Source organism: Chanodichthys erythropterus, chromosome 16 (assembly GCF_024489055.1).
Source record: "Chanodichthys erythropterus isolate Z2021 chromosome 16, ASM2448905v1, whole genome shotgun sequence".
Classification (NCBI taxonomy): Eukaryota; Metazoa; Chordata; class Actinopteri; order Cypriniformes; family Xenocyprididae; genus Chanodichthys; species Chanodichthys erythropterus.
In genome coordinates, this window is record NC_090236.1 from 16813797 (window position 1) to 16837202 (window position 23406).

The window sequence follows — 23406 nt, forward strand, 5'->3', positions numbered from 1 at the left end:
TCTTGTAATAAATTTTGCCATCATATGAAGTTTCATCATCATTTCAGTTTAGATAGTTAAGATGGGTTGAAGAGGAATCCAAAATATGCTATTAAACATTTATTACATTTTTTGATGGCAGTTGAAATGTTTCAATGACAGTTCGATAAAAATCCAGCCTAAAATGATACATGTGCTTTGGCCCAGTGTTGCCCAACCATCAGGGGTGCCCAATCCTGTTCCTGGAAATTCCTGAAAAGTTCAGCTTAGTCCAGCCCTGATCAAACACAACTGAACCAGCTAATTAAGATCTTAAGGAGCACTTGATGATTACAGAGAGATGTGTTGGATCAGGCCTGGATCTGAACTCTGCAGGTAGGTAGATCTTCGGGAACAGGATTGGGCACCCCTGTAGAGTCTACAAGCTTACACTTGTGAAAAAAAATTGCACTTAATTATATTGAATGTGCATTTATAAGTGAAGCCTACTTCAAATCTAAAAGTAATAAAATAAAGGCCACTTAAGAGTACTCTAGACTTTCATGACTGTTTCTTAACAAATTTAAGTACATTTTTTTTAAAAGTGCATTTTGTAATAATGTCAAATTAAATACTTTAAAGTATATTTTAAACTATTGTGTTTTAATAATCATGCTTTAAAGTACACTTAAGTTGTCTTGCCTATCATACTAAAGCACATGTACCCCTGGTTTCACAGACAAGGCTTAAGCATAGTCCCAGACTAAAATGCATGTTTGAGTTGTTTTGACTGAAAGTAACTTGCACTGACATATCTTAAAATTTGTCAATGCCATTGTTTTGTCTCAAGATGCACACCAGAATTGTTTTAAGGCATATTTATGAAAGCTACTTAAATGTCTTAAATGAACTAAGGCCTAATCCTGGCTTAATCTAAACCAGGGGTGTCCAATCCTGGTCCTGGAGGGCCAGTGTCCTGCACCAACCCCAATTAAACACCCCTGAACCAGCTAATCAAGGTTTTTAGGCATACAGGAAAGTTCCAGGCAATTGTTTTGTGGCAAGCTGGAACTAAACTCTGCAGGACAGTGGCCCTCCAGGACTGAGTTTGGACACCCCTGATCTAAACCCTGTGAAATCAGGCCGTAACATACTTGATTATAATTTTAACTGTAGTGTGTTGTTTTATATTACATTTCAAGTCAATATATTTTAAATGTACTAAATTTCAACTTCAACACAAATGTGTAATGACAAAGTATATTTCAGTTTACAATGAATGCTTGTCTTGTAGGCAAATACATATCTAGTACACTTAAGTGGGACACTAACTAATTACTTTTCATATAAATTTAAATTATTATACATCTGCATTCATTGTACTTATGCAGTTACATGTTGGAAAACATTATATCCAGTTTGCACAGTATATTCTGTTAAAGTATATAATTTTGTAATAAGTTAAAAGGATGCTAAAGTTTCCAAGAGGTGCAGTTGAAGTGGCCAGCTAATAATCAGCAAGCTACCAACTTCTAAAACAGCTACAAGCTTAAACTGAAATTTTCCAGCAGGTTTTAATGTAAAGAATTATGTAAATAATAGCCAAGATAAAATTCAATATATTAAATGTTTAAAAGTTTTAAGAAGGGAGCAAGTCTTTTGGCAGTTGTATTGGTTGTCTAGTAGTCTAGAATCCTCAAATAAACTATGAACTAGTGCACCACATTTGAAGGGTGAATTGAAACGTTATTTGAATAACGATTTCTAAAAGGCATCAAATATCTCGTGTTACTTCGTACTGTTCATACCTAAAATGTTTACTTCTATGTAATTTTTAATGTCCTGTCCAAGTAGCCCAAAAGGGCGGAACAAAAATTAAGGCAGGGAGGAAAACATAGAGGCTGTGTTTCAAAATGTAGTGAACCGCCTAACTTCGACATGTTTTAGCATAGAGGGCGTGCTCAGCTTACGTTCAGCTAAATTAACTAAGCGACTGCTGTTAGAATTTTGAACCGCATTCAGAAAGCGCTAAGAATGTTGTCTAGGTAGGCGACTCACGACGTTTTGAAGCACCGCCTAGTTCTCATGAATCCCCATTGGTCAGACCAAAGCTCCTGCTGCCACAATACTGCACACACGTGACCCAGCTCTTCTGTACACACACACACATACACATACAGCCACACAGTAAAACACAGCAGGCACTTAAAAGCCAACGCCATGGCGTTTTGACCACCAATTTCACCCCACATCAAAAAAATTACCATGAACCATCTCCGTTGACAAACACGCATTATCTCACGCGTAATGGCGAGCGCGCTGCAGATGAAGCACTCCAGTTTGGAGCACACACGGAAGCGCGTAATAGATCCACGACGGAGACAAGCTGCACTCTCATTCCTCAGCAACATCTCTCTGGACGGACGACCCGTGCAGGATGACGGGGAGAATCAGACCGAGGATGAGGACAGCTCGAGGACTAGACAGAGCCTGGTTTCTGCAGTGGGCCAGCAGGCATTGGCCGCGGCAGCGAACCAGGCTCTCAGCAGTGCCCGAGCTGCTGGTTTCATGGCTGGGATCACGGGTCCCAGCGCGGCCTCAGCTGCTCCTCCTCCTCCAGCGTGCGGTGCGGATGCGGAGGGGGATGTGTACGGCGCTCAGGTGCTCCAGTCCGTATTCAGCTCCCCCTTTTCAGCAGTTCCACCGGCTACGAGAGGGAGACTCCAGACGTACACTCAGGGAATCCTGCCTGTGTCCTACACCAGGCAGTCCAGCCAGAACTACTGCTGTCTAGAGGGAGGGCAGATAGCCAACTCTGCCTTGGAGCTGCAGAGATCCAGGTAACCTTATGCACTGAGATGCGGATACACGTCATTAATTACAACAGTAACAAAGGTTCTCCACAAGTTATTAACATGCAAGTTGTTCATTTGTGTCATTCGTCATTACTTACACGTGCAAATATACCAACAAATCTAATCCTTTAAACTGAGCTCACTTGTAGGAATGATTGATATTGATGTGCATATTCTGTAACACACATGAAACCTAGTGGCAGTCACTTTTCTGAGTCATTTTTTCAGATACTTTTAACTAATTTATGTCCTCAAGTTCACACAGGTGTCCTTTTTTTAATCAGTAGATTTAACAATAGTATCCTATTGTTTTAACTTTTTTCTTTTGCATTTCACTTGGTGTGAAAAATGAGAGTGTACCTTCTAGTATCCTTCTTTAAAATAAATGTAATTAGGTTTGATATAATATATTGAATAGCATTCGTTTATTTGTGTGGGTTGTAAGTGTAGTTTTTGGGGGCATCTGCTTGTATTTAAACAAAATTCTGTAATAATAATATAAAATAGAAAAAGACCTGCTCACATTGTAACATCATACTGTAATGTAAAAAAAAAATGTCTATAATTTTCAAACTTTATAAATCCAGACACAGACAGTACATAGAAATACAGTTCATCAAATGTACCCTTGTGTAGTTGGTCCCACTATATATTATGTGTCTTTAACTACTATGTACTTATGTCAAAAAAAAAAAATTGTTTGATACAATGTACCTGTTGTTTTGCATTGCGAGTGTTTCACAATGTTGCTATTGAGTTAGGATACAGGTATGTTCTTAGAGGAATACACATTATAAAAGCTGTGAAGTGAGGGATTACCTAGACTTTATTGAAATGGGAGATTAGTTGCCAATGAACTAATGCCCCCATTAAACACATTAAACACAATCCCTGAGAAAAAAAAAAAAATCAATTAATCAATAAACTCCATTCATGCTTTTCTACCGTATATCATTCATTAAAGGGTTAGTTCACCCAAAAAATGAAAATTCTGTCATTTATTACTTACCTCATGCCGTTCCACACCCGTAAGACCTACATTTATCTTCATAACATAAATTAAGATATTTTAGTTGAAATCTGATGGCTCAGTGAGGCCTGCATAGGGAGCAATGACATTTCCTCTCTCGAGATCCATAAAGGTAGTAAAAACATATTTAAATCAGTTCATGTGAGTACAGTGGTTCAATATTAATATTATAAAGCGACGAGAATATTTTTGGTGCAGCAAAAAACAAAACAAAATAACGACTTATTTAGTGATTGCCGATTTCAAAACACTGCTTCATGAAGCATTGGAGCAAAAATGAATCAGTGTATCGAATCATGATTCAGATCGCGTGTCAAATTGCCAACGGCTGAAATCACGTGACTTTGGCGCTCCGAACAGCCGATTCATTTATGATCCAATGCTTCATGAAGCAGTGTTTTGAAATCGGCCATCACTAAAAAAGTTTTTTTTTGGCGCACCAAAAATATTCTCGTCGCTTTATAATATTAATATTGAACCACTGTACTCACATGAACCGATTTAAATATGTTTTTACTACCTTTATGGATCTTAAGAGAGGAAGTGTTACGAAGTGTTACGAAGGTCTTACGGGTGTGGAACGGCATGAGGGTAAGTAATAAATGACAGAATTTTCATTTTCGGGTGAACTAACCCTTTAATATTCTAAGTGACCTGCATTCTTTCTGTGGTTACTGCTGATGACACAGGCCCTGTTTACACCTGGTATTAAGATGCGTTTGGGTCGATCGGATCACAAGTGGACAAGGGAGGGTCTTCAGCTGACAAAGTTTAAATCCCATCTGGCTAGCGCACTTCTCATAATGTTTACACATTAAAGGGTTAGTTCACCTAAAAATGAAAATTCTGTCATTAATCATGTCATTCCAAACCTGTAAGACCTTCATTCATCTTCAGAACACAAATTAAGATATTTTTGATGAAATCCAAAGCTTTCTGACCTCCGATAGACTGCAACGTTATTACCACTTTCAAGGTCCAGAGAGGTAATAAAGACATTGTTAAAATAGTCCATGTGACTACAGTGGTTCAACCTTAATGAAGCAATGAAAATACTTTTTGTGCGCAAAAAACAAACAAAAATAATGACTTTATTCACCATTTTCTTCTCTTCTGTGTCAGTCTCCTAAGCTGTTCACACAGTAAACACAGTGCAGTGCTTCCTGGTTCTACGTCAGTAGGCAGACAGTAGGAAGTCTTTTGTGGCTGTTCAAACACATTCAACCACATGAGCGTCTACGTAGTGTAGCAATCCAGTCGAATGTGTTTTTGACTACCTCTGGAAGTGGTCAAAAGTAGACAAGCTTAAAACATTTTAGACCCCATTTACACCTGTATTTACCATCATCCGCTTATGATCCGATTAAACAAAACACGTCTTAATACCAGGTGTAAACAGGGCCTCAGTTCAGCTTAATGTTTGTACATGCTGCTCACACTTAAACAAGAATTTAAAAGACTTATTTCAATATAGATTTAATCACTTTTAGTTAATCAGCTGTGGTATCCTTATTTTATTAAGATGTTTTAAGGCCTATTAAGATGTGAAGATCCCCTAATGTGGCCCTTAAAACTCTTCAACGTGCATTCCTCTTCAAAATGTCCCCTCTGAAGAAAAACACACAGCAGCTAGTATCTCTAAAGTCCTGGGATCATATATTTAGCATGGTCATAGTGACAAGTGTGTCTAATCGGAGATGAGCAGGTGGTGACACTGAAGTGTCTGCCAGACACACTACTTTCAGTTCCAACCAGCATAACCACAACATTTCAATCTCAGCCAAACAGCCACAGCGCTAGGGTCTTTTGCTCTAACAGTCATGCAAAGCACTACCAGATCTACACTCATAAACGTTCGGGTTACAGGATCGCTTACTTTCTCTTTCTAGCATGCATCACACACACATATCTTATGCACCTGCTTTGTGTGCTTTAATGTGAACATATCAACATGCTGTAATATGAGACTCTAGAGGCCATGCTTGCAAGTTGGACGTCCTTTGTTCAGTTGTTTTGTTACTGAGCCAGAGAGACGGCAGGGAATGTCTTTGTGAATATAGTTAATATGCAATATTTTATGCTATTTTCTTTGTATAGGAAAGAGTGACTCAAAGTGGACCTATAACATATTACAAAAATTGCACAACTATTCTCTCAGGACTGTAACCGTTGGCACTGAACTGACCTGAAACCTAATTCTTGCTTCATTTAATGATTATGTGTCTCCTGTTGGTTTAGTTGTGCAAGGTGGGTCAAAATGCACTTCTTGTCCTAACATCTACATGAACTGGTTTTTCTCCAAACAAATTTAACATATCTGAATTATTCTGCATATATTGGGGTATGTCAGTAAAATGTTTAAATGTCAGGTCAGATTGAAAAAGCTACACTATGTACCTTTTGGCGCTCTGGCAGTTAATAATCAAAACTGCATGTGTCTTTCTGAAGAACAGTTAGCCGGAGTCACGCAGGTACGCTGGACTACTCCGCAGTGATTTGTGTTCCACCTGGTGTAAAACAGTCCGAATATAAACATTTATTATAGGTGTACCATAGTGATACAGGATAAGACAAAAAACAAACAAATTTTGAACCAAAAAAGTTACATAATGTACCTTTTTAAAGGTATGGCTCACCCCAAAAAGAAAATAATTTAAAAATTATTTTTAGAACACAAAAAGTTAATTAGCAGAATTTAGAGGTGATTCATACTGTAAAAACAACAAAAGCAAAAGTATCGTTAAAGTAGTCCATATTTGTGTATTATATTCCAGTGGTTCTCAACTGTGTTGGCCATGAAGCTGTGACCCAAATCTTTTATGAATTTGAACCAAGTAAATTTATTCCTTAAATGGTTGGCGCATAAGTAGGCCTACTTAACGCATACATTTTAAGAATTTCACTAACACGTTAAACAGTTTATATCCTACCCCCATTCATGCTACAGTTTTTCATAATAACGTCAATAAAATTATGAAGTTGGTTTGAGCCACCACAGTCATATATAGAAAATAGCACAAAGTCAAGTAAAGTGGTATTCTGGGTTAAGGTTACGGAAACTACAGTTCCCAAGGTGAATACACAATACATGAACGGTTAATAAAACATATAGATAGTGATCCTAAACATCATTCTCAGCTAACATACCATTTATGTAATTTATTGGTTCTTTTAGGTAATTTAATGACTTGCTAATTGACAACGTAACTATGACGTCGCATGCTCATAATTTAATTTGCTTTTTATGTGATAAAGTGCTACATAGCATGCGCTTCCTCGTTTGCTCATGCGATTGAAGAGTGTTTACCGTGAGCACAGTATGACATCTGACAGGACAGGAAAGTTTGATTATCTGAGGTGAGAGAGTTTTTATTTCTTAACAAGTTGCGAAAGTAATGTTAGAATAATGACACTGGCACTCTTGACTTAACTGCGTCTGGCAGAAGAGTCAAAAGCTTTCACCCACGTCTTTCAAAATAAAAGTATCACTTTTTTTTTTTTTTTTGCTGCTGTTGTTGTTCCTTTGACTGCACTCCGCAACCCACTTAAAACGGTCAAACCACCAGTTGAGAAACACTGCTATATTCTTTTTTTTTTTTTTTTTTTTTTTTTTTTTTTCTTGAGGCCGTAAGATAGCTTTCTTTGATGAACAGACAGAAACTATAAGCTGCTATTTGTTTAAAACCTCTAACCTTGGGCTTTATAATACTAGCTTTGTGGTGATTGAATTGCTGTTATAACTTTACAACTTTTAATAATACTTAAATGGCAGCACAACTTCATATTCTGAAAATAGACTTTTCTTATTTGGCTTCAAGATGAAGTTCCCATATTTAAGTAAGCTGTATTTGTTTTGAGGACAGTTTTATTGTCACACTCACCTGCTGATTTCTATAAATCACACATGTTTGTACTTTTTTTTTTTTTTTAAAGTTGAAGTATGTAATATTTGAGCTACCAAAAAGAATAGTAAAAATGATGATTGTTTTTCAACAGGTTTCTCGAACAATTCTTTCGCTTAAAAAATTGGTTCAACTAAAAGGGTTGGTCCCACCCCAAACTCATTTCTTTATCTGAGCATGTTTACACTTTTCAGAGGAATCAACCAACAAATACAAACATTCACTGTAAAAAACAAAAACAAAAAAATCTAATTTTAACGGTTAAAGATGGTAAAAATGCTAAACGGTAAACTTTCCCCTTAATCTGTACAATGAAAAACTAATAAATCTAATGGGACATTTCATATCAATTTACCTTTACTGTGTATGTACAGTTTTTTTTTGGAGTAAAACGGAACAAATTTACAGTACCAAAAATGCAAATTGACATTCCCATTAGGGCTGCACTATTTATCGTGATAAAATTGCACGCGATTTGGCAAAGGCTGTGATTATATAATGCGCAACTTGTCAGAGCTGTACGGCTCTGAGATCCGTAGTAAATGCTTCTCCATCTGAAAGCCAGAGGGCGCTCTTGCACAGAAACTCAAAATATGAGTAAAAACGTATTAAATGTTGTCTTTTACTGGACAAAATGTTAATAAATGCTTCTCATGTCTGGAAAGATGTTTGATGCGTGTTTTCTTGCTTTTTCAAATGTACATTATAAGCAATACAAATTCGCAGTGCTTTCAGATGGATTAGTATTTGGAGCCATACTTCATGACGAGCTGCACATAAAAAAAATAATCGCAGCCTTTGCGATTTCATAATCGCACTAAGAATCGCGTCAAGTTCAATGCTATTTTTCATATCGTGCGATAAATCGTGCAGCTCTAATTCCCAGAATTACCTGTGATACTTCATATTTGATTTTCCAGGTTTTTTTTTTTTCTTACCAGGGTTTGATGTTACAAGTTATGTTATGTTTTATATATCTATATATATAATAATACTTTAAATTTTAGATAAATCTGCAAAACCTAAAGTGTTGCTACCGTATTTCAACATTAAAGTTCTGGCAACTACAGCTGTGTTTTTTTTCTTTTTTTTTCAGTGTATAGTCGTCTCTGCATATTAAGCTCAGATAGGAGAAAGTATTTTAACAATTACATACTTGAGCTTTAAACAGTGTAGGACTTGTTCTAAATGGGCAGCTGCTGGAAACAAACACAGGGTCCAGGCAGGATGCCCAGTCTCTGCCCTGACTCCATTCCCCCTCCTTCCTCCACTCCCTGCCTCTGACCTCCACTTCCTCTCCCAGACCCCCTCCTGCATGGGCTGCCACTTTCCTCCAGGAAGACCAAAACCTTTAGATGCGCTGCCAAGAGCAGCCTGTGAAAAGAGACTGTGCAGAGTAGTCGTGTCTCTCATGTGCACATGCCACCAAAAACATGAACTCATACACACACCCTATACATTCCCGTTCTTCAGGGCCTCTGCTAAGCTACCAGACAAGAGGCGGCCCAGACAAAAGCATTATTGCAACCCTGTCAGGTCTCACTGTGTGGTGTTACGTAATTCTTGAGCTCTAATGAGTGGCTATACATCTGTGTAAATAGCCTGTATCTTTCTGGGGCTGAATTAATCTCACAGCAGTTTTTTTTTTTTTTAATTACTGAAAGAAAAAAAAAAAAAATCACACAGTGTTGTGAAAAATAAGTGTATAATGGTTGTCTTTATATTATGGGGATTAGTATTCTATAGCCTTTGGGAATGTAGGCCTAATTTACTTTTAAGCTAGTGTTACACAACACTATTTGTTTCAGGACTTGGAGAAAACTTAGTGGTTGATCTTAATCAACAGACATTTTAGATAAAAAAATAAATAAACTGAAGATTACGAAACAAGCAAGATACAACAGCAAAATAGCAGCAAATAGTAAAACTATGCACAATTTAAAAATTATTTTAGCACAAGCACAGGTAACTATTGTGTTGCATAATTTCCTGTTCACTATGAAGTCAGTTTTTGTTATACAATAAAAGTTAGTATTACAGTATAGTATCCAGGGATAATATATATTTATTTTAAAGCACATGAAAAGGAGAGAGAGAGAGAGAGAGAGAGAGAGAGAGAGAGAGAGAGAGAGAGAGAGAGAGAGAGAGAGAGAGAGAGAGAGAGAGAGAGAGAGAGAGAGAGAGAGAGAGAGAGGGACAGAGACAGAAAGAGACAGTAAAAAGTAAAGTTCACCACGTGATGTTTAAACATTTTGGTGTCTTTGGGAAACAACTTTATCTTTTCTCAATTTTGTTACCATTTTCTTCAGTCTAAACCTCTTTTTCTTGTCTAAAGCCTCATAACTAACCGTTCTCTGAAATAACAGTACCGACGCTATGAACTTCTCAGGGTCTGGGAAAAAATCAGTGACATCGAAAGCCTTGCCAAAAGTCATGTCTAGAAAATCATTTATTTCTTTTAGAGTGTACACGTCCCTTTCTATCTGCGAGCCCACATCAGAAACCTCAGAAAAAGTATCATCATCTTTCATTTCTGTCTCACAGTTTTCTTGACTCTTTGATAGATCAACACTTTCCATTTTAGTATCTCCACGTTCACTCACATCGTTTTTCGTTACACTGTTTTCACCTGCTTCTGGTTCAGCACCAGCTTCCTCAGTATGACTGTCATTAATTACGCTTTCTGCCTGTTTTCCACTGTGATCCTCCCGCTCCTCCACAGCTGAAGGCAGCGCGCTCTCTATCGCGTTCTCCCCGCCGCCCGCGGCACTCGGCCCGGCGTTCTCTGACGCGTTCTCCCCAACGCCCGCGGCACTCGGCCCGGCGTTCTCTGACGCGTTCTCCCCAACGCCCGCGGCACTCGGCCCGGCGTTCTCTGACGCGTTCTCCCCAACGCCCGCGGCACTCGGCCCGGCGTTCTCTGACGCGTTCTCCCCAACGCCCGCGGCACTCGGCCCGGCGTTCTCGGACGCGTTCTCCCCGCTAACACCAACCTTATGTGGGCACATTAATCGCTTATGGCTAACATCCCCACATACAAAACACTTCATACTCCCTGTGTTGGCATAAATCATGTAAGCCTTCCCCTCATGCATCACCCTAAACGACACGTCAATACTCGGCTCGTTTAGGAACATGAACACTTGTCTTCTGAAAGACATTACATGTTTTAACGACTCATTCTTACAGCCGAGTGGAAGCGCTTTCATTGCACTAGCGAATTTCCCGTAGCGCGAAAGTCCACGCTCAATCTCCTCGTTGGGAATGAATGGAGGCACGTTTGACACGGTTACTTTTGTGGTTGGAGCAACAAGCGGTGAAACAATAATAAATTCTCCACTTACCACAATCCCGTTTGTAATCAACCGGCCTACGTGCACCTCCTCCTTCACAAACACCACCACCGCTTTATTCATACGAGACGCAGATGTAATATTCTCATATCCAATCTCCTCTCCTACCGCGACCAACACATCCTCCACCGCCACACCTGACGCAGGAACACACCTGACGCCATGACGGAGGGACACAGGTGGCGTCACCCTCATGGAGAGGGACGCCATCCCGATCCCAAACAAAACACAAATACCCTCAAAAATAAACTATAATCTCCTTTACAAAATAATAATTTAGTTTTAGTAGAAAAACGAAAGAATAGTAATAGAAAAAACCAAAAAGTCGCCCTCTCCACGTGGGAACCCTCGGACACCCAACCCTCTCAGACTCAGAAAGAAAGAGAGAGAGAGAGAGAGAGAGAGAGAGAGAGAGAGAGAGAGAGAGAGAGAGAGAGAGAGAGAAACAAAAACAATTGTAAACATTATTTATGATCAGATCAACTTTGTCCTAGGAAGATCCAGATTAAGCATTGCACCTAACTTATTCTTAAAGGGATAGTTCACCCAAAAATTTAAATTCTGTCATTTACTCACCCTCAAATTGTTCCAAACCTGTATGAATTTCTTTGTTCTATTGAACACAAAAGAAGATATTTTGAAGAATATGGGTAACCAAACAGTTGTGGGACACTATTGACTTCCATAGTATGGAGAAAAAAAGTCACTATAGAAGTCTATGGGGCCATCAACTGTTTGGTTACAAACATTCTTCAAAATATCTTCCTTTGAGTTCAGCAGAACAAAGAAATTCATATAGGATTGGAACAGTTTAAGGGTGAGTAAATGATGACAGAATTTTCATTTTTGGGAGAACTATCCCTTTAACAAAATATTGCCATCTGATCCAGACTCATTATTGGATGTGTTTCATAACCACTGAAACAAGTGATGTTTTGGATGGACCTTGTCCTTTTCCTTTGTATTGTGCGGTTAGCTGGCATTGCTGCCTTTTTTTATTTTTCCAGTGGAAAAAAAAGGAGTCAGAATAAGGTTTTAAACCAAACCTTAAAACCATTATCGGATGTGGTGGAAATTGCAACCAGGCAAAGTTTGCCAAGACATGATTTAAAAAAAAACACACATGGGCTCTCATGGCTTGTTGATTTGCTTTAGAATTGCTTGAGAATTTTCAGGAACAAAAGACTTGTTCAGCATTAGATCCCACAGGTCACTTTAAACAATGAATGGTGCAATTTTAAAGATTGAGGTAAAGGAAATGATGTTGTGTAATAATGGCAAGCAGATGTGGCAGAAATAAAGGATGGGTTTTCAAGTCACTTTTGTCGGAGCAATATGGCGGTGTGCCTTCTCTCAATTCACACACAAATACAACATGGTTTTCAAACTACTTCTAAAAAATGAAGAACAAAGAATTAAAATGTAATTGTATGTTTTGCTTTTTTATGTAATTATGAATTTATTAACTAAACTTTATCATTACTTTATCATTACATTGCTGGCAATTAGTTTTTGTTTCTTTTTCAATGTCGTTGCTAAATATTATATAGAAAAGTATTGTGGTATTCCACCATGTTTTTCACTGACATACCCCCAACTCGTAAAGATCGTGGCTTAAAGAAAATCCTGAGCTTGCCACTCGTATTTACGACATTGAAGAGCTGCACGATTTCTGGATAAATTGAGAATCATTTTTTTTTTCAAATAGAGATCATGATTCTCCCATGGCAACTAAACAAAATAACATGAACTTTACTAGAGGTTCTCACAAAATGTTAATTGCTGCAGTCTATTTAATATGTTTAATTGATCTGAAAGAATTATTTTTAAAAAATCGGTTTGAGTGAATGATTCAATGACTCAAATAAATAACTCATAATGACTCATAAATACTTCTTGTTTCATTACTGGATTAATCAGCGTTTCTGAACAAATCTCTTGAATGAATGATTCAATGACACATACATTTTTAACAGTGGTGGTATAATTATGTAAGTGATACCATCATTATTTAAAGAGCCAAGTTACTTTCAAAAGGAGATTTCCTTTATTTTCCGTATACATCCGTCTTTTTATCAGAACTATAAACTTTTATTCCAGTACTTCCATTTTAATCTGAATATTTGTAACATGGAAATTGATACTGTGTGGCTGAAAAGACTGTTTGTGAAGCTGTTTCTTACCTCGGTAGCCTAACTGCTTTCACTGGATCAGTGGCTTAGCAAACGCAGATTTGAATGTTCCGGCGTGATTTTGTCAAAAGTTTAACACAGGTGAATCGTCATTTAGGAATGAGATCACAATTTTTACTTTTTTAATGATTAATCAGGCAGCTCTGCAACATGATTCATGTATGCACATGAATGCCATCATGTTGCAGAGCTGCCTGATTAAATCTAAATCATCTAAATCATCTCGTAAATATGATCTTTCCGACTTGACTTGAACTTATGACTATTAGTGGATGACGCTTGTAATTCCTGGTATAGATAAACTGTGAGAGTAAAAGTCTTTGCTATAGCCTTGTAGATTTACAAGCCTTTCATAAACATTAGACGTGTAGTGTATTGATGTTTTGACTGAAATAATTTAGTTTGGTCTGACCATTGTTTTTTACCATTCCATTGCTGTTAGGCATAATCACCCAGAACACTCAGCCCTGTTTTTCATTCATTCCTACAAGATCAAAGTCTCAGCTTTTGAAATTGATATGTTCTTAAAGTAATTTTAAAGGGGTCATGAACTCTTGTCTGTGTGATCAACCAAATGTGTTTTTATTGAGTTAACTATCTTAGCATGCCAACAGTTTACTAACTTGCTCAACAATTGTCTTCAAACTGAAGATGCCTTACTATGTGTTTCAGTGTGAACACACTATTCACACTACATATACTACAAAGCAGTGTAGAATAGTTCAGATGTGAAATGGAATGCACTTACTGTATGCAATGATTCAAGCTATGCAAGCTCAATTTCACATGTTGTTGTGTTCTTAAAAGTGTAGTGTACACTTTTAAGAACACAACAACATGTGAAATTGAGCTTGCATAGCTTGAATCAATGCATTCTGGACTAGAGTATGTTGTGTTTCCTGAAAAATTTGACCAGTGACAGTGGTTGAATTACACTGGAGGGAAGTCAGTATAGATTGTTATGTGGAGTATGTTTCAGGCAGGGGTGTCCAAACTCGGTCCTGGAGTGCCACTGTGCTGCAGAGTTTAGATGTAGCTTGCCTCAACACACCTTCTTGGAAGTTTCTAGCCTATAGCAAGACCTTGATTAGTTTGTTAAGGTATGTTTAATTAGGGTTGACAGTGGCCCTCCAGGAGCAGGACTGGACACCCCTGGTTTAAGGTGTTGTGGGCAGCCTTTGATTTGGTGCTCTTTGGTGTCATTGTACAAGGCAAGTGTGGAGGTTTGTACTGTTAAATTGGCCTTGTTTGGTTGCTTCCTACCAACACACCATAAGAGACATAAACATCCTGAGGGTCAAGGCTCACTTTACAGATAAGTTAATGCACCTTTTGCCTTATCCTGTAATGATTACTCCTCTCTTGCTAAGTGTTCATGTAACCGTCATTTCCCAGGATGACACCATTGCTGATAGTAAGGTACCTTGGAAGTAATGTAAACGCATCCAGGAAAACCTTTGTTGTGCTTGCTCTTTCAGAATACAACACATAAAAAAGTGATATTTTGCACAGATAATGTCGAAGTATCATGTCCACAAATAGAGGTTGGATAACTCTGTGCACCACTGAGTTTATTGTGACAGACAGAAGTACTAATAAACAAAGTACTACTGTAGCAGCCATATTGGATTCTGAAGTCAGGGTTATTGCAGAGTTTCCTGGTCTTAACTCCAACTTCAGGGGACATTCTAGTTAAAAGTTCCTTCTGGGAACTAGGAATTTCCCACTTCCGAGGACAAATGGAATGCATCATAACAAGTGCACGAAGTCTCAGGCCACTTACCGACTTCTAGAGTAAGATCTGATGGAGTGTTTGATGAATAGAAAAGAGTAAGAAGAATTTTGAGGATGTGGAAAGAGCCAGTCTGAAATTATGTGGTTATACATCAAATTGTCAGGTCAACAGATGCCTATGTTGGAGTGCAAAAATTGAAATGTTCTCAACTCTTGGTTGCACAATGTATGGAGCAATATTTCCCCTAACCTTCCAGTACGATTCTTTTTTTGAAGAAGAAATTAATACTTTTATTAAGCAAGGATGCATTAAATTGACAAAATGTGGAAGCTAATAGAAAGAAGATTGAGTTGAATGAACACTACATACAGTGTACTTTCGCAGTGGTCACACTCTTATCAGGCGTCTGTTATTGGTCTGATTTCAGAACTCATTTGGCAGGAACACAAGCATTCTTCAGCCCACGTTTCTACAGATACAGGTCTTTGCAACAAGGCCGTGCTTGACCTGCTTTTCAGATCTGCTATCTGCCCTTGAAAAGCAAAAATGAAGAACTTGAGAAAAACAGCTTATGATAATGTCTTGAAATAGAAACAAGTGTTGCTTATAAGGCTTTTTCTCAATCTCCCTGGTGTGTTGTACTTTATCAGCAGACTAATAGATGTTCCTCATTACCTCAGCCTGTGAGAAAGAATGTGTTATGTGAAAGTGTAACTGAAATCTGTGCTGGAGCTGTGGCTTATCCTCTTACAGGGGCTTGTTTCTGGAACGTTCTGTATGTGATCTCATATTACATCAGAAAAAAAGTCGAACACAACAGGTTTGGTGTAGATGGGGAAAATTTAACCTTGAAGTAATGCTCTAATCAAGCTTTGTTTGGCAATGTGCTAATTTGTAAGTCGGTTTGACTCAGTAGGTGCCTATTGCATGGCAACAGCTGTAGTGAACTGATTAATTGTTGAGTGTGTAGGTCTAATCATGGCACATGTAAGATCGACATTAAAACACCAACATCGAGACGATTGGTTAGCACAGGTTCGAGTCTTGCCTACAACATTCCCTGTTCCCATTCCGTCAAAAGAAGCAAAATGTGTTCACCTTTATGTCATTCAAGGAATATATGAAAATGTGCACTTATTACTACAAGTTCATGACTATGATTTTAATGAATGGACCAGAACAAAATCTCACTGTTGTTGTTAATTTGCAGGCGGAGACTAATATCCCAGCGTTCTTCACTAGAAACTCTTGAGGATATTGAAGAGAACGCCCCTCTACGCAGGTATTTACCAGTTGGACTGTTAATGTTTTGTGCAGAAACTTCTCAACATCTAGAGACATTGCATGGTAATTGTTTGATTCTACCAAATTGTGGTTAATTATTGCTAGGGTTACCCATCTAATTATTCCTTTGGTTAACATTAGACCTTTTTACTTTTAAAAGTGATTTTAGTGCTGTCCAATATGATTTTGAAACACAGTTTATATTTAACACAATTGTTTTATTTAATCTTTAATGAGACTAGTCTCTTCAGACATATTCTGGTTTACTAGAAGTGCTTGGAGGTAGTTACACTAGAACAGAGGTAGGCAACATCGGTCCTGGAGAGCCGCTGTCCTGCAGAGTTTATTTCAACCCTGAAAAAAAACTCACATGCATGTAGCTTTAGTAATCCTGAAGACATTGATTAGCTTGTTCAGGTGTGTTTTATTGGAGCTAAACTCTGGAGATAAAGTTGGACATTCTTATATATTCAACTTTATACTTTATATAAGAGCTGGACTTTTTAAAAATAAAAAGTCAGGCAGTATGCTGTATAGAACATATCGCTTTACGTGAGTGTACTATATGCGGATAAAGTTGCAACTATATAAACAATAATGCTGCCACAATTTGATATATACTGTATAGCCATGAAATGATCAGTGATTGTTTCTTTCATGAACAGTGTTAATGCTGTTTGTTTTTTTTTGTTTTTTTTCCACCTAGATGCCGAACTTTATCTGGTTCACCTCGGCCAAAGAGTTTCAAGAAGGTCCACTTCATCAAAAACATAAGACAACATGATATGCGCAATGGAAGGTATTCTTACATTTACCCAACAACCTACACACAGACATCTCGCTGAGAACATCACCCACACGCATCATGTGTTTGAGCGAAAGACTCCCTCTGAATTTATTCATAGATTTTACAGATTTTATTACAGAATGATTTCCCTTTTTGATGGAATTTTCCCAGCATAATCATTGACATTAAGTATGCAAACATCATATTTCACCATGATTTTGCCAAGTAAGACGTGTTCCTGGGTCAACATATTTAGTTGATCCAGGAACAATTTCCTGTCTGAAAATGTAGTCCTAACCCTATCCCTTCCCCTAACCCATAACTTATCCCTAAAATCAGAGGGAAACGATTAATATAAGAATGGTGTAGAAGCACCTAACCCTGGTTGTAACTTGACATAAACTGTAAACCTGTTCCTCATATCTGATAGGATGATTGAAATGTTGTTCCAGGATGAACACCACGTTCACCATGCCATTTGTGTGTGTGTATGTGTGATATTCTTTTATCCCTAACCAACCCTCTGGTCTTTTAAGATGGCAGTAGGGCAGACGTTCACTGAAACCCAAACATTTAAGGCATGTTATTAGTGGGTATTTTTTATTAGTATTACTTCATAGAGTGTGCGCCTGATGCTTTCTTTTATCTGAATAGGAATGTGAATGGGTGTGTTGGAAAACAAGAGGTTGTGACCAGCATTGTTTTTCCTTAAGACTTTTGAGAAAATCCATAAAATACACACATTTACAATCTTCAATGAAGTCACTGACTTTTGTTTTGTAAAGCTAACTGCAGTGTTTGATGTGTCAGAGAGCAGAAAAAAAAAACATTTTTTTTTCCGTCTGTGCTTTGATCCAACATTTTGTTTATTTTGTGCAGTTATTAGCAGTTCCTGAACTTCTGAAGGAAATATAAGAACTTGAAAGCCATGGCAGAATATTCCATTCTTAAATCATTTGTTTGTTTGTATACATGTTCAGTTTCTCGGTGGTCTCAGGCAGGTTTTAATTTACTTCAAAGAGTGTTTGCCTTTCTTTTTGTTTTCTTTTTCTTATCTTTTTTGCGTATTCTTTCATATACATTCCTACATTATATATGACTTACACAGTAAATAAATTATATTTAATTGTATCTCTCCATCTTTGCCTGTGGTCCTGACCTCTATATTTACAGAGTTCACTTAAATTAGTTTATGTATCATTTTGTCTTTATAGGATAGTCCTTATCAGTGGCAGAAGATCCTTCTATAGTGTTTTTTCTGTCCTGCCCTATCGAGATTGTAGCCAAACAGGGTATGTATTCTTCAGCATGCAAATCTTCTATTCACCATCAACCTTTTTTTTTTTTATCCCTTCACTTTTCCCATCCTCTCATTTTTTTTTTTTTTTTTTTCCTGGCCATTAAGAATGGGTCCAAAAATAAACGTTTCGTATCCTTTTAAATGATCATTTAAAAAGATTATACTTCACGTAAAGTATGTACACCGAAATTGTACTCTATGCATGGATCGTTTGTCTCAGTATTTCATAGCTGTCCAGATTTTTGGTAGTAGGTGTGTAATTTCAATTCAGAGAGATTGACCAACAAGCTTGGGCATGCTTTACGTAGACCTCACCCTTGACTTCACCGCTTTTTTCATTTTTTTTTCAAGAACATGTTTTTTTTTTATTTATTTATTTTTTTATCCAGAATCTGCTGCTTTACAGCTTATTTATTTAAGATTTAACACATCTTGCCATCTGCCTTGATATTTAACTTCTAATGGGATGTTTTTCTTACCTACATCTTGGCATTGCCTGCTTTCCCATTGTTTAAAGCTAAAGTGTTTAATTTATTTCTGTAATGTTAAAACAATTTCTTCTGTCACAGTTTAAAATGCAGAGACATCTATAAGTAAGCCATTTTTAGGTTTATTTCTCTCTCTAAAAAGAGCTTTTGTGGTGGTGCTATCAAACATTGATCTGTTTGTTTGAGTATCCTGACCAACCAAGCACAGCTCAGCTCAGCCAATGGTGTAAATTTGAGGTGGGACTTTCTGTTTGACCGATCAATAGAAGGTTGGGGAGTGTTCAGAAAACTTGTTTGAAAACAGTTATTTTTGCACTTACATTTTTGTTGATGCTGGTAATTACACACTTTCACAAAATTCATTGAACATAAGAGTGGAGACTCATGGGTTGTATATAGTAACTTGAGAGCATCACAGTCATTAGATTTATTACTATCTGAGATTAGGCTCTGTGCGGGATGGTGTAGATATGACGTTGAGTCCTGCTGTATATGCATTTTATTCACTCTTTACACACTCTTTTATTTTAATACAGAATAACTTCTAAACTGCTAGATGTTGCACTATTCATGATTCTATTCCTTACAAAAGAAACCTGTTAATATTAATGATTTTACGAGATACAATGAGACAAAAAAAGAATACTTTGTGAAACACCGTATAGTTACTGGACAAAGGGCAGCGTTAAATCCATATAAACCTTATTTTTTATGGCTACACTTGCTTTTATTGTACAATCGACAATTGATAAAAACATTGTAGAGATAAAAGCCTCTGTGTATTATAATATATAGTATAGTATGGATAAAAATGTAGTATCTTGCAAAAATCTCAGACCACTAGTAAAAATGCATTAGTTTGCATTATTCTAATTTATTGTGATGTGTTTTTTGCCCTTACAAAATATTATTGGCATAACAGTATCATTGAACTGTTAAATTAAAAAATGAACATGAATGTCAAAATGACATTTGGTTAGTCCCTTTTGTTTTAATGGCGGTAAGAGCTGACATGAACTCAAACACTCGATGATCTGTGTTGTCCAGCATGATTTGACAGTATTCTAATGGAAGAAAATAAATCTTGACAATTTCTACAAAGGGATAACATGGTCAGTGTCACACATTGATTTGGAGATTTTGATTAGAATTTAAGCAGATTTGATTAATTGAGGTTACACAGTTAAATCAATTCTGCTCAGAGAACACATGGTCCCTTTCCACATAGAGTTAAAATTACACTGAAGTTAAAGTTAATGATATAATATGCTGTTTGTGGAGTTGTTTAATCAGATCTTGAGAGATTTAATGTCTCTTATCTTCAGTTGAGTTCATCTTAGCCTGTGGCTGGAAGTCAGTAGTTTTTGTGTTTCTCTTCAGTGATTCTTGTTAACAGCAGGTGTTAATCACTAATGCTCAATAATCACTTAATTATCTCATTAACTTTAACTCTGCTTCAGTGTTACTTTAACACTATAGAGAGAGAGTTTATTTAACTCTGGATTTTGCTGTGTATTTGACCTAGAAATGCAGAATGCTTCTTTGTTTCCACAAAAGTCTCATTTGGACCCCCATGTATATAGTGTTCTATAACTGAGACTGCCCAGTTATGCTGTCAGTATGATGAATTCGGCATGATTTAGTCCATTGATGTTTTTGCTTGGCTGATTGGCAGTAAAGTGCACAGTACTGACAGAACAGTCTAAGTGGGGTTTTCCTGAATGTAGTGCCAGTTAATGGACATGTTATGCTTGCATCAGTGCCACCAGTGGCTGTGGGGTGTCAGATCCTCCTATATTCCAGATTGAGTGTAAACAAACTAAAACACACACAAAGTTTATGTCAGCAAACTGAATGAACGAGTTAGGTAAACTGATAATTAGTTAGTGGACACTGTGGATTTAGATGTTGCCTTGGACTCCTCCTGAAAATCTGGTTTTGTCTTTAAATATTTATTCCAAAACTCTCAAGGGCACCTGTTCATATTAGTTCTTGCCTAATGCTTTTTTATTGACTGAGCTGTTTGAAGGGCTCCTATTACCTAACTGCTGTCTGTATCCTCAGGGGATCACTAAACATCTCACAAATATTGTACTAATGCTGCGTTCTGTCTATTATCTACTAATAAGACTCGACTTCTAAGTCTGCACATGAATAAAATAGTTATTCTGCAGTAGTTTTGGGCTTTACATTTTTTTTAGTTTGCCATATTAAAGTGGTCATTACACCTGGTTAGTTGGTCTGTCTCTTGAGTTTTGTTTCTCCTCTCTAATCCTTTATGCGTTGACAAAATGTCAACTTTATTTACAGATGCGCTAGATAATGTAATGTTTCTGCTTCATATCATCACAGATCATACTCAAATCCACATTTGTTTTGCAAACAAAGTCATGATGTTAGTAGAATTTATTTGGATAATTATGCTTCATCAACAGGAAAAGCTTGTTGAATGACAAGTTACAGTTAGTCCATAACTGTGGCTTCTGGGTGCTACTAACAGTTTTGTAGACACTTGGTATGTAAAGGTAACTGAGTGCTAAAGAGTTTTAACCTTCCTGCAGCTATTTTAGTTATTTTTTATTATTTTAAAAAAAGTGAAGTGTTGCCTTGGAAACTAGCTGAAAAAAAAAATTTTTTTTTTGTATATTTTATTTCAGTTAATGTTTATTTTAACATCATTTACACAGCTGTGATGCAATATTAAAAACAACCACTTACACTCCTGTTGGTTTTGCAAAAAAAGGGAAAATTCTACAACTTGTCCCCTTTTTTTTTTTTTTTTTTTTTTTTTTTTTAATTAGTCCTGGACCCTGAAAACAAAATATTTATATATTTATAAATATATATTATCCATTTATCCATTCTCCTTTATCCTTGGGGAATGAAACAACAATATTGCAATTGATTTTTTTACTTGATTTGTTTTTTGTTGTTCCACTGATGCATTATTTATACATTTATTTAATAATGTTTTATAATAACATTTATCAAAATTATTGTTTAATGTATAAAACAATAATTGAATAAACACTGTTTGGCATAAGTGTACAGAATTTCGTTTAAAAACAACACCTATACTTTTGTTTTCTTTCATTTAAAATTTTACATGTAATTTCAAATACCTTTTTAACCTGAAAAAAAGTAATATAGCCTTGTAGCGAGTGCAGCAGGTTATTGTGGCAAATGTTGTAGCAGCAGGTTAAGCAGGTTTGCCAGTACAGACTGCTGTGTGTGGAGGGGCTCTGAGCTGTTCTCTTGCCCCAGCAGGGATGTGAAGGCAGAAAGCGGTCGCCAGCGACACCCCTCGGGTGGCATGAGTGCCAAGGAGATGGTAATCGGCCTGGAGGGTGTTGAATTGGGTGCAGATGGCAAGGTGAGTGTACAAATGATTATTTTTTTGTTGTTGCTTAGTGTTATTAAAGGGTTAGTTCACCCAAAAATGAAAATTATCCCATAATTTACTTACCCTCAAGCCATCCTAGGTGTATATGACTATCTTCTTTCAGAAGAACACAATCAGAGATATATCTAAAAACATCCTGGCTCTTCCAAGCTCTATAATGGTAGTGAATGAGGGGTGTGTTTTGAAGCCTCCAAAAAGTGCATCCACCCATCATAAATATAATGCAAACGGCTGCAGGGGGTTAAAAAAGGACTTCTAAAATGAAATGATGGGTTTTTGTAAGAAAAATATCCATATTTAAAACTTTAAAAAGTAAAACAACTAGCTTCCAGCAGATGGCCATACGTATCGATTTGCGGTGTAAGAATAACCCCTGACTCGACGCATGACGTAATGACGAACGTGGAAGCGCAGAGGATAGAGCAAAACAAAACACCGGTCACAAATTAGAAGTCTAAAATGAGAAGTTTTAAGAAATGTCAGAGGATTTCGATATAAAAAAAGAGAAGGAGCTTGAGTTTGTTGCCCAGCCAAATTTGTTTAAACCACGAGAGGCATCTAAGCTTGCGATACTCCTACAACCTTCATCTTACATCGCATTAGGGCTTACTCATTTGGCACATGTCGACTTGCTCAGTTTGTGTATGGCTGTCTGGCGGAAGTTTTAAATATGGATATTTTTCTTACAATTACCCATCGCTTTGCTTCAGAAGGCCTTTATTAAGGAGCCATATAGATTATATTTATGATGGCTGGATGCATTTTTTTGGGATTCAAAATCTCTGATTGTGTTCATCTGAAAGGAGTAAACCATGGGATAATTTTCATTTTTGGGTAAACTATCCCTTTAAAAGGTACACTATGTAACTTTTGTTGTTGTTGTTGTTGTTGTTGTTGTTAAAAATTAACAACATTTAAATAATGAGTCCATACATCATCAGTCCTTCTTCCAAAACTTGTTTTTGTCTTACCCTGATTCACTATGGTAAGCCTATAATAAGTGTTTATATTTTAGCCCGCTTAGGATAGTTTTCACTGGAAATTGCGTACATTCACTTACCTGTGCGTGTCTCATTATATCCATAAATACAGAGAAGTTGGTCCAACTACTTTGACGCA

At 37.0% G+C, this 23406-nt stretch overlaps 1 protein-coding gene across 2 annotated transcripts in view; it reads left to right on the top strand.

The window, feature by feature from the left end:
• The first annotated feature begins 1917 nt into the window (after positions 1 to 1917).
• Positions 1918 to 23406, top strand: part of cables1 (Cdk5 and Abl enzyme substrate 1) — a 29642-nt gene continuing 8153 nt past the window's right edge. Inside the window, exons 1-5 of one of the 2 annotated variants that reach the window (XM_067363384.1) lie at positions 1918 to 2798; positions 16236 to 16307; positions 17016 to 17108; positions 18311 to 18388; positions 22152 to 22257. In XM_067363384.1, coding sequence (XP_067219485.1) covers positions 2266 to 2798; positions 16236 to 16307; positions 17016 to 17108; positions 18311 to 18388; positions 22152 to 22257 — 882 coding nt within the window. In that variant the 5' untranslated portion in view covers positions 1918 to 2265. The remainder of the gene's footprint in view (positions 2799 to 16235; positions 16308 to 17015; positions 17109 to 18310; positions 18389 to 22151; positions 22258 to 23406) is intronic. The other variant, XM_067363385.1, reaches the window with a different exon arrangement.